The 13,422-nt window shown below is 26.7% G+C and overlaps 1 protein-coding gene across 5 annotated transcripts; it reads left to right on the top strand.

Moving 5' to 3' along the window:
• Nucleotides 1-53: 53 nt before the first annotated feature.
• On the top strand, nucleotides 54-12,538 carry LOC113548321 (odorant receptor 22c-like). 5 transcript variants are annotated; one of them, XM_026949133.1, is made up of 7 exons: nucleotides 54-170; nucleotides 6,137-6,920; nucleotides 9,414-9,495; nucleotides 11,162-11,261; nucleotides 11,397-11,516; nucleotides 11,610-11,768; nucleotides 12,317-12,538. In XM_026949133.1, exons 2-7 carry the CDS (start codon nucleotides 6,188-6,190, stop codon nucleotides 12,362-12,364), a joined length of 1,242 nt encoding a protein of 413 aa, XP_026804934.1. In that variant the 5' UTR covers nucleotides 54-170; nucleotides 6,137-6,187; the 3' UTR covers nucleotides 12,365-12,538. The 5 variants fall into 5 exon arrangements, with proteins under 5 accessions (XP_026804934.1, XP_026804937.1, XP_026804935.1 ...); XM_026949136.1 differs by lacking the exon at nucleotides 54-170 and adding an exon at nucleotides 4,545-4,766; XM_026949134.1 differs by lacking the exon at nucleotides 54-170 and adding an exon at nucleotides 4,545-4,726 and having other exon boundaries at nucleotides 6,027-6,920.
• The last annotated feature ends 884 nt before the right edge of the window (nucleotides 12,539-13,422 follow it).

Raw genomic sequence — 13,422 nt, forward strand, 5'->3', positions numbered from 1 at the left:
AACTCAGAATCGATAAGTAGGCTTTTTGTCATAGCCCGGATTGTATAAAATGGAACATACTGAAACAGTAATCAGAAACAAAATTACATAATCGTATTTACCACATAATATTCAAACAATTTAAAGAAAAAAACTGTCAACATGCATTTTATTAAATTCACGAATAGCTAGTAAGTATTACTTTATTGGCTTATTGGTATATATTATATGATGCACGTATTTAACTAATATAATTATTCGTGTATCATTTTTGTTGTCGAATAACTATAATATAACAACGAAAGGATAAAATTGCTGTGTCGTCATTATTCAAAAATATATTTTAAATTTATATATATTGTCGTTTATTATTCACCGATTGACATATTATTTAGCCACCAGCCAATGTTATTGCTTGGACCAGTGTCTAGTATAAATTATACCATTTAATCGTATTGAATTGTATCAATAGCATTGGGAATTTGTGCCAGGAGTAATAGAAAAAACATTGTTAAAACTATGATCTACTATTGAATAATCGTAAATATACAAAATGTTACAAACACTCAATCCAATGATACTATAAAGTCAATTTTGAAAAAAATATCATTTACGATTTATTACTAAATCTGTAAACATTTATTATTAGTATAGGTATATTATAATAATAAGACAGGTTGATTTATTAAAATTTATATTTTTACTTTGAGGCCTTATTTTAAATTCTTTAAATTGTTTGTACTACATAACAATTTACAATTAAAATACTTCGTCATGTTTTTTTTTTCAAATAATAACTTATTTACTATCGATTATTTAATGAATATATTTTTTTTTTGAAAATGTTGATGTATCAAACTCAAAAGTTGAACTTGTAATTTTTGAGTTATTTAACTTAATACAATAAAGATAACAGGTTTATGATAATGAGTTTAGAAGGTATTAGGTAAATGGTAACATAACAATTTTATTAACTAATATTAATCTATCAACATTATATATTTTATAGTTTTTTTTAAATATTCCAAGTAAAATAAACATTAAATCCAATGTTACATATATTTTACATTTTTATAAAACCATTTTTAAGGACTTCTATTTTTATTACAAATATAAACAAGAATGAGAATAAACCAAAATTAGGTACATCAAATTAAACAAAAAAAAAAAAATTCACTAAAAAATGTACAGTAAAAAAGGCCGACAATTTTCTAAATTTTCTTATTTAAAAATAAGAAGTTAAATTACCACAGGAAAATCTTTAAATTGTACAAAACATCTCAAAAATTTAAAAGTTAGGTTTTTAAGTACCACATTTAAAAAATTTAAATATTAGAATTTTAATAATTGCATTATAAAATTAAAAAAGAGAGTGAGCTGCTTGATGAAACATCCCGTATAATGTGAAATTATCTTAAAAATATTTTGGTATTAATTATTTTTTGATGCAATAACGCATTAAAAATTGCATGCATTTAAACAAGAATGCATGCATATGTGGTTCTGAGTACATACTTGAGGTAATGCATTAGATTATCTATACTACAATACATTATAGATACGTGAGTGGATACAATTTTTTATACTATGTATACAATTGTAGTTCATATCGAAATTAGGTATTCATTATGAAGATTATTTGACAAATAGGTAGACTAAAGTAATAATGTAGACTTATAATCATAACACTCTTAAAATAACTATTATAATACTATTAAGTATTAATTTTCTTGTAAGTATCATGAACAATTAATTTTACGATATCAGTATACATATTGCACTATTATTACAATAAAATGCACGTTTCCTGTATAATATAACATAAAATATTAATTATAGTCTAATATAGTGATACTAATATGTTATTATCTATAGTATTATAATTCATAGCTGATAGTTAACGTAGTTACGGTTAAAATCAATATACTAAATTTTACTGTACTTACACTGTATATACTATACACTATACGTCTATACGCATCACTATCACTACGACACCACAACTCGATCGCTTTTATTTTCATCTATCACCAATTTTCCATAATTAGGTTCATTGTTTAATATTTTAATACGATAAAGGAAAATTTTTTCATTTTTATTATTACTATCTTGGTGTGTATATTTAGAGCATTTAATAGTTAAAAACACGAAAAATTCTTCTTTAATTGAAAAATTAGAAAAAAATATTGAAATTAATTAATTTAATAAAAAAAAACTACTAATATTACTAAACATTAAAACAATTGATGGATAATGATAAATAATTTTAATAAAAGAAATATAATTCGTGATCGTATACAATTTTAATAATATAACTGACAAAACATATTATTCAAGTTTAATGAAACCTATTATATTTTATAGCCACCACAGTTTTACATATATTGTTTTTTTGTGATTTTTAATAATGCTTCAATAATATATAATGTTGGGATTAATTAAAAAATAATGACATAACCATATTATTGTTTTTCATCACTTTAACATTTACTACTTTACCTATTACATTATAGCAATATAGCTGTTGTTAATATTGTTACCTATAATAATAATAATTAATAATTATCAGTGGCGCGACTTGATAAAAAGGAGCCTATGTGAAAATTTCTGAACCAGGGCCCTTACCTAATAATAAAAATAAAAAATAGTCATACCTTATTATAACTTAAAAAAATATTATTTTCTCACGTCATAATTAATATAATTATTACTATCTATTTTTTTTTTTTATAAAATCAAACAAAAATTAACTATTTTTTTTTTTTACGGCAGCAAAGTTATTAACGATTTTGTTTGTATTCAATTCATTATTATCTGATAGAGTAATACGAAAATTCTATAGATAGTTTTATATGTCCTATTATCATCAAACACATAATGTTGTCACGAGCCATGACTTGCACAGTACACATACCAACATAATTATGTATAATAATAAAAGAAGCTTCAAATTTTCAATTATAGTCTATACTCAATACTCGCTTTCCGGTACCTACACTGTGTAAGTGTATTATTGTCTGTATTGCTTTCTCACATAGGTAGGTACTCGTAATTTGAATTGTTCTCTAAATTCTCTAAAAGAGTAAAGACATAATTATTTATGATATTAAAACAAATAATATAATATGTGTATATTATAGGTTATAGTAGAAATATCGTATATGAGATTTTTAATTTAGGGGCCTCTGTGAATTGCAAACCCAGCACTCCCAATATTCGTGCCACTGATAATTATAATATATTATAATATACTTTTTACTATTAGGTACCATTAACTTTTATGAATATATTTTATATTATTTATACATATCATACTACATATGTATTATTACTGTTGTATAAGCTTATTACGATGATAAAAATTATACGAATAAATGAACAATATACTCGTACAGCACTGAACACTATAGTACCTACTTAATATAACGTCACAGTGCGATATTATTGCTGATGTAATATTATATTGATAATTAATGAGACATAATACATATTATATATACAATACGTACCTATACGAGAGATTTTCGTTAAAAAAATACCATCATCTATCTAAAACTCTAAACAATAATGCTCAGAATCGTTATTATATTGCGTGCGCTTATCGGTTTAAGTCGCGTTGTATAGGAATTAATTAGAGTACTCGTAGCATTATAGGTAGGTGGGTACCCATAACTGGCAACTACCTGATTATAATACATAATATAATTATTATACCGAATGCACATTGCATGTATATGCATATTATTTTGTCTTGTACGGGTAGCTGTAGTTACGAATTACGTGCATTTTATACAAATACACAACTGGTAATTGTGCACTCGTCCGCGGGTATTCCAAAGCAAAATGTATAATATAATAATGATATAGCCTACGTATTATCGAAGTTGCGTGTATGTACTATAGGTACATACATACTTATATATAATACATAGGTATGTATTTAAGGTAGGTATTATAACCGTGTATTATAATATCACTTATTCATATGTCATCTGTACAATGATATTATACTACCTAATACCAGTAATACACCTATACCTACTGCAATGTGTGCAAAACTTTACGATCGTTTTGCCCGCGCGCTAAATCCGAACCGTAAACGTCGTTGCAACTTGCAGGCCGCAATTGAATATAAATATAAAATACTTATCCATAGACTATAACATATATTATGTACGTATGAATAAACGAACGCGTGCATGCAATCGTTGTACACCCGAAGACGGTTTCCGTTGAAAATCGGATAAAATTCCATGAACTAGACCTGCATTTTTGCCTCGGCCGGAAGCGTAAAGGTTTAAGCTTACGATTAATAATTGATCACCGGGTTTAAACTAGTCGGTAGGAGGTACTTAAGACGTGCTGCAAATACTCGGGCTTAAACTTCACATAAGTATATAAAGTCTCGTCCACACACTGTACACTATTTTCTTAAAGTCTTTCCGACGAATATAATCGTGTGTGGCGAAGACTAAAATATAATATATTTATTTATATAATATGTATGTATATACTATATAGACATTAACTGTGTCGATCATCTGAATATTCGTATAGTATTGCAATAATATGCAAGTTAAATGTTTCAATCTTGCGTTACAAAAATAATTATAAATTCTGTTTGACGTATAAAAATCGAGGAACTATACTCTGCCTCATAATAGATTTCGTGTGCAGTTTATCATTGTGTAACTTATTGTAATGATACTTTTGGATGTGTTAAATTTGAATTCAATAATCAATTAACGTAAGTATACAAAAAATGATTATGAACGACGCGCGACGGGGTGAGTGGTCCATTTTTATTTTTAAGAATATTTTTTACTTTAATATAATATAATATATAATTTTTAATATCTATAATAATTATATTATTAGTAACTATTATTCTTAATTTGGCGGATTATAGTTTAATTTTTCCAATAAAATACAAATAAGTCAGTGCTGCAGCGTTCATAGAAAAGTGTGGAGATATTCCACGTGTTCAACATAATTATTAACTGTTGCATTATCCATTTATTTCATTATTTGTGTTACTATTCAGTAGGTGATCAACTATAAAATACCTAGTGATTATATACAAATTTTATATAAGTAATCTACCACAGAATTTGAACACAATATAATATCTACAATGTACCTATTATAAATTATTAATTTTTTTACATATTATGATTATCATTATTATCTAACCTCGTCTAGATTAAAATGAATCTATCAATTCATCGTTTTACATTTTTTTTTTTTTTTAGTCAAAATACGATGATTAATAATTTTACAATTTTCCATTTTTTAATTCTGGGAATATTTTTATGCAAACACAAAAACTAAAAACAGATTTAGCAAATTCTTAAAATCTGACATAAATTCAATATCGTTGAGATTGATATTCGTTTTCACGTGTTTACATACAAATATATCTTTAATTAAGAAAGTAAGTCATGATTACAAATCATTGTATAATTATGAATTTGTGTTCATAAAAATTGATTTTAAACTTTTGAGATTTGTTTTTTTTTTAATGTATGTAAATAATTGTATATGTCATGTTTGTATAGTAATATTATAACAGTAACATAATCTGTAATTATAATGGTAACCTTTTAAAGTACTAAATTTAAATAAACAAAAAGTTCGTTTTTTTTAAACTAAACTAAAATGCATGACGTGTGTTCATCCCAGTAGTAGCATAGGTATAGATAAAATATTACCTATAAACACCTTACGAGTCTCGCGGGTTTCGAGGAATTTATTAATACATTTTTATTGAAAACGTGTCCAGTAGTTTTTGAGTCTATAGAGGACAAACAAAGTCACATTCATTATTATATAAATTAAATATTATGTACATGAAGAATTATACAAATAAATATGCAATAACTATTTATAATATTTAAGTAGAATAATGGACTTTTTGCAAATCAATTTTTAACTGGATAAATATTATAATATTGTATTAGTTATTATTTACTGACCTCCAACAGCTCCATTATGCATACTACAAAATAAATGTTTAAGTACATAATTGTTTAAAAATGTTTATACAGTTTGAAAGATACCTGTTTCCTGTTCTTACCGTTAAGCTTAATTGTATGTTAACTTATTACTCTTATATTTAACACACAATTTGATGTACTGAATGGAAGTTTTCAACTAGACAGCAGGGATAACTACCTGAGACCGTCAGCATTCGACGACAACGGCAACGATGGTAAATTCCAGAAGGACCGCCAATGACGACAGGACGACGGCGCCAAATCCCGCGGAAAAGGATGCCGATGGCGATACGGTCATGGACGTGGAGCTGTTCAAGTCGATCGGAATGTATCAGCTGTTGCGCCCAGCCGAGTGCGGCCTAAACAGCCGCAGATGCCGGATGGCCGCGCTGGTGGTCGTGGCCCTGACGCTCGGGCTGCAATCGATGCAGGTGTGCCGGCTATACCTGGCCCGTCACGACTTTCAGATGTTCGCAAACATGGGCGTGTTGGTCATCAATGGGCTCATGTGCCTGCTCAAGGGCTACATGGTGGTGGCCAACGCGGACCGGATGTGCGCCACGTTGGAGGCGACCCGGTACGCGTTCACCGGCTGCGGTGGCCGCGACCCGTCCGAGCTGCGCCGGTGCCGGGCCACGCTGTCCGCCATCCTCCGCACGTTCGTCGCGCTCAGCTTCGGCACGCTGTTCGTGTGGGTGCTCATACCGTGGTTCATGGCGTCCGAGTACGACGACATGCCCACCGTCTGGGCAGTGGTGTACGTCGTCGAGTCCATCATACTCACCGTCAACGTGTTCTGCTGGACGTCGTTCGACTGTTACCTGGTCACCATGTGTTTTGTATTCGACGCCCTGTTCCGTACCATGTCCACCGGTTACGAGACGCTTGGCCGTTGCCGGTCGAGTGCCAGTAAATTATCGGCGCGTCAACAGTTCGATACCGTGGGTGAGTATTATGCTAAACGCAGAAATTATTATTTGGCCGGCATTTTTGCTCACATATTATTTACACAAAACTAAGACTCGCAAAATGTGATATTTTGTGCTAATGGTGTGAAATTTAATTATGTTGATGTGAATTTATATAATGTACAATACATCATGTGTGGTTTTCTATGAATTTAATCGAATTTGGCCCAAAATCAGTTTCATTGAATAACTAAATCCTATACATCGAGAGTACTAAGTATCGAATATTTAATATGCCAGTCTTAAAAAAAAATTCACGTCCCAGTAATGTTTTGTACATAGGACGGTAAAATCGATTTTTTTTTCTGGGTGAGGGGTTATTAAAAAAATTCCCAAAAATTATTTTATTATCAATTGTGTATTTTGTTAATCTTAAACGTCTGTATAATAGACATACGTAAACGCGCAGTTTACATATTTCAGTTATTTATTATTGCTGGGACATTCTGGCAACCGGTCGATTAATACAAAGTTTTTATTTAAATATTTACTTACGTATTAAAATATCTGCACTATCTGCATTAATTGAAAATTTAATGGGCTATCGGCTATACTCTATAGTCTATACCATAAAAATGCATAGTATAATGCATATTATGTTTCATCAATTTGACTGCCATTGTTTTTGCACACTTTAAAATAATTTAAATAAATATTAATATGATATCATAAATCAATATATATATACATACCCACTATTATAATACGATAAATCAGTACAGAGATATTATTATCATAATTTTAAGCATATTAATGTATTATTATATTTTAATATGTTTTTAAAATGCCGTAATAATTAATAATAGTGTTTCTTCTCAAACAATCAATCAAAGATTTCATACATAACAAATATTTTTTACAATACCTAATGTATGTGTGTGTTTTTAAATAATTTATTTTTATATTTGTCGTCACCTTTTCGGAGTAGTAAAAATTCTTCAATCTTCAATAATTTTAAAAGAGATTTCTGATTTCCGATAGCAAATTAGATTTATTTGTTTTAAAAATAACCGCGAATGATTAAAGACTAAAAAAACTCTCCAAAAATGAATAAATGTAAATATAAATAGGCACTTGAAACTTTAACCGAATATATTTTATTTTATTATTTTTATGTGATATAATATAAAATATTTTTAAAATGTAATACAAGATACCAATAAGTTGTTTTTATATGTACTATGTACAGTAATAGGTATATAAATATAAAAATACATAGGCACAATTTTTTATAAGCGTTTAAAGTTAGAATTTTGATAACATTTGTCAAGATCTCGTAGAACGAACAAACTATTTAGTATTTTGTAGTTTGAAATAAATACATTTTTTCTTTATTTATATAAGTTTGGATAAATTTAATAATTCTTCATAAGTAATTTGTATTGAAACTATAAAATCTAAAATAAATGTATAAAGACAATTATTTTTTTATAGATATTTTAAGTTCAAATAAAGAGGTAATTGTTTATTAAATGATAAATAACAATTTTATTTATTTTGTTATAGTAAAAAAACATTATTCGTGGGTATGTCATACAATAATACTAAGTAGTATTTTATCGATTACTCAAAACTTTTATGTGTCTATAATTATAATATTATATTATATTAATACTATGAACCTATTTTTATTTTTTACGGTATTTACAGAAATATATTATGTATTAAATTATGTTATATAAGATAATATTATATGGTATAAATAATAAATATACACATATATATATAATGTATTATATATACATAATACACAGGCATTATTTAATTATTATAATAATTAAATACTAATAATAATATTAAATGCAATATTTGGGAAAAAAACTACAACAACCTGTTTTAATACTAAAAGCGAAATAAATGAGATTAATAGTAATACAAAAAAAACATATTATGAAATGTAGGTAGGTACTCTACAATGATACCTATAAATTATAATACATTTTTTAATTCAAATTTAACACACCCATAAAATATTAAAGGCCCCCTTAACACCTAATGTACAACAAAACGATACCCACTTGCCTACATTTTCTTAAATAATACTTTTAGTTTTTATTATAAGAAAAGAAATAATTTTTAGAATTTTAAAATGCATGTTTTCATGTATCATAAATTATAATCTTACAAATCTTTGATGCAAAATTGCAAATATATAATATATTTTTGTACATTCATTTACAGCTCTAAATAAATATAGTATAGTATATACTTCAGTAATTATTAACGGCTTATTACAATACAACAATTACAATGTACAATATATAAGTATACTCACTATCCACAAATCTACTATAATATTAAGTCCTATTTCTAAAACAATTAAGAAACGTCGGAAGAAATAATTATATCATATTAACCATCACACGTTAAAAGTATGTCCCTGATCGCTTATGAATAGTTACTGAATAACGATAAATGGATAAGTACCTATATATATTATACACAATATCAGTTTTTTTTCCTGTTGCAGCCACGATAAGCAAAGCATCGATATCAGATGACAACTATGACGACTTGACAAATCACATTCTTGACAATAAAAATATAATCGAGTAAGTACCTACTGATTATATTATATACAATATGATATTATAATATAATATTTACAAATAAACGATAACTAACTATATTCTATAATGGATAATAGCCAATAGGTATTCATAATAATATAATATGAATTGTATATTGTATAATTATATAAATAATTGTTTCATATAAGAAATGTACTACTGTATTAGTAAGTACCTACTTATATATTGTGGAAATACAAGTACCTAGTCACTATATAACCTACCAATTTATATTTTATAGTACCTATCTATTATTGTAGATTATTGTTACACTCCTCTTACCTTATTCTTTCTAAAAACAGAATTGTGGAGTGTAAAAATAATAGCCCTGTTTAATTAAAGGTAAAGTAAACTATAAAAGTTTTAACATAAAACTTATAACGCGTAGGTATGGTATTAGTACCATTATCAATTTATACAAGATATGAGAATACAATCACATAACCTAACCATATGACGCGCTCAAAAAATAAATTGGTTTTTCACTGACCTATAGAATTTTAAATAAAATGTCTTGATAATTAAATGATCATACAATAATAAAAGTACTATATTATGTGGACATGTAGTACGGACGCACGGTAACTAATAAAAATGAAAACATATTTTAATTTGATAATAATATACAGTAAAGCATTGTCTAGACTCAATAGAATTAAAAACAAAAATACATCGACATCTAAAACTTATTATATAGTTTCTATATAGGCACCTACATACTTCTTTATGTCGGTACCCACCGAAGTACTTACCTATATATTTATTATTTATCATAATAAAGTATCGAGTGTCAGACACGATACTTCAAGTAGGTAGAGACAGGATGTCTATTCTAAGAATTTTTGTCAAAAACGCATTAAATTCTCTCTATCCATCTATCAAAGGTCACATTTGTAACTACCTACTCTAAATGTAAAAATATAATTCTTTTTATAAATAAACAAAAAATATATTAATATAGCAATATAATTAATGTACGTTGCAAAAATGAATATATTTTGACCAAAAAATTTTCAAAATAGTTTTTAATATACAATTTTATTGTGTACCTACCTACCTAATATAAGCATAAAAAATAAGTTTTAATTATACCTACGAATTCAATATAATGTAGTGTGTTAAACAGAAAAGTATTTAAAAATTAAAATATCAAAACTACCTATTCAAAATCTTAATTTTACCTATAACTTTTTAATTTTTTTTTTTGTTCTATTTTCTTCTTTCTGTACTATAGTTCAGCCAGTACAGGTATATGGGAACTGGGAACTATGTCTATGTCCGGTATAAGCAAATATAGGTAATCGACTTTCGAAAAATAATCTTTAAAATAATTCATCTAAGATCTAACTAGTATAATAATTTAATATGTAATATTGAAAATTTGAAAATCACTTCACTAACAATATTCCCACAAAATTATGGCATAGGTTTTTGAAAAATTTAACTTTCGAACTTTTTTTCTAACATTCACCCGTAGGCCGTAATATTATTATAACATTATCAACAACATAAAAATGTATTTTCAACAGCGCAAACATTTTCTCAATATCACAAACAATGCTCAAAATCACCTTACATTATACCCTGGGTAGGGAGATAGTTACTTACATAAAATATCATAAATTATATTTTCCCATTTTACTTGTAGACAGTACGATGCGTTTTTCGACGTCGTTCGACCTATGGTTCTGATCCAAATAGCTGATGGGTCATACTCAATAATTACGTTGATATTTCTCACATCGTTGGTGAGTGACACGAGTATATCTACTTTTGGTTAGATTATAGGCACGATTTATCGTGAAAAACTATAAGAACCTAACAAGGACAATAATATATTACAATAATTCCTTGAACTTATTTCGATTTCACTTATCATCCAGGCGTATATCAAGGGTTATTCGATCGTGTCAGCGCCAATTTTGAAATTTGTCTGTGGACTGGCTTCGCTCACCATTGAACTGTATATTTATTGTTACGGCTTCAACCACATAGAAGACGGGGTAAAACAAAAAATTATTTAATTCATCAAACATTTTGTGCGATTTATTTATCGCATTTATTAATTATTCATCGTTATTCTATAAATTGTCTAGAAATCCACGGTGAATTTTGGACTTTATAGCAGCAATTGGACGGAGATGGATTTGAAATTTAAAAAAACTTTGTTGTTGGCTATGACCATGAACTCTGCTCACAAGCGAGTGATGAAAGTATCACCAAATTCTATCGTAAATCTGGAAATGTTCTCCAGGGTAATAAAATTGAATGTATTTCAGACTCGTGATCAAAATTTTAAAAATAAAATACCTACCTACCTATACGTCTATACATATATCTATACAGCAGGATCATGATTTAAGGAATACTTAGCATTTCAGATAGATATTTTGACTTCTTTAGTTTTAATTTGGTTATTTTTACTGTATAAAATAAAATAACATAATTTAAATTTTTAAATTTTTTTGTGTATATTAAACAAAAGTGTTGAACTGCATCCTCTCTTTTTTAGTACAAATTTGAATAACACTATTTTTTCAAGCAACTTTAATTTATAAAGCATTTTTCTGTTTTAATGATAATAAAAAAAAAAACAAATAATTTAGTGTATCTTAAAAATATCTGATCACATTGTATTCCAATTTTCAGTTGATTTTCTCGGACATGATAGTATTCTATATGTTTACGTCATATTTTGTAGCAATACTTATGAATAATAGTAGTAATTTAAAGAATATTTGGCTCTTGCCCATGATTATTATAAATAAATATTGTAATTTACTATGATCTTGATAATTTACAGGTGATGAACATGTCATACTCGATTGTGTCCGTATTACTAAATTATTAAGAACACCTATATCAAACAAGTACCTAAGTTCCTCCTATAGCTGGCAAATTTTACAATAAATCTGTAGAATATTATTTGTTCAAATGCACCTATATAAATGCTTTATCTTCGTGGTTACCATAAAATAAATATTGGAGTACATGAATTATTGATTTGAATAATTTATGCACAATAATATCATATATCTACATAATAAAGTTAATAATGTTAATAAATTTAAAAAAAAATGTTTTTAGTTGTCACATATAAGTTTATTATATATTACTAAACAGTGAATTTTTAGTACAAAAATTATAATTTTTACATGTTATTATTATTATTTAAATATGTATATTATATTTTACACTATAAATAAAATATCAACCATTAGGAGGCATACATATAATTATTATTAGATACTATAGTTATAGTATTAAATATCTTGATTTTTAAATTGAATTTCTATAAATATTGGGTTACATACTTTCTTTAAATTTAAAGGGTTCCTTGAAAATGTAAAAACAGCACTTAACACGTGTGTGAGTTAAATCATCAAATTATAATACTAAAACTTTAATCATAGAATTTTTTTTTCAAAATTGGTCAAGTAATTACAATAGTTAGTGATTGTATATTTTATTTTTATTGATTATATAAAAAACATAAATATTACAACTTTGTTCTTAGACAGTCTTATACAAAATTTGAATAAAATTAAACATTTTACAAAATATCTAAGATGGTTATATTATAGAAAATAATACAGCCTTAGATTATTTTTATTACGTAATTAATTATTATAAAAAACAAATTAACTTTAAATACATAACTACTGCAAGTACACATAAAATGTGTACATTTTTTTTTTTAAATTAAATATTTGAACTAATTATATAAACTAAGCTCAATTTACTGCACTTATATCCTTTTTAAGCAATAAATGAGATTAATGTAGATACACATTTAATGCTAAAATTGTTAACACATAGTACTTCACATGGTTCATTAAAAATAAAATAAGTAGTAAATAATAATATTGTACACAATAAACAATTTGTACTTTTCAACACATAACATAT

The sequence above is a fragment of the Rhopalosiphum maidis genome, chromosome 1 (assembly GCF_003676215.2).
Source record: "Rhopalosiphum maidis isolate BTI-1 chromosome 1, ASM367621v3, whole genome shotgun sequence".
In the NCBI taxonomy this organism is placed as follows: Eukaryota; Metazoa; Arthropoda; class Insecta; order Hemiptera; family Aphididae; genus Rhopalosiphum; species Rhopalosiphum maidis.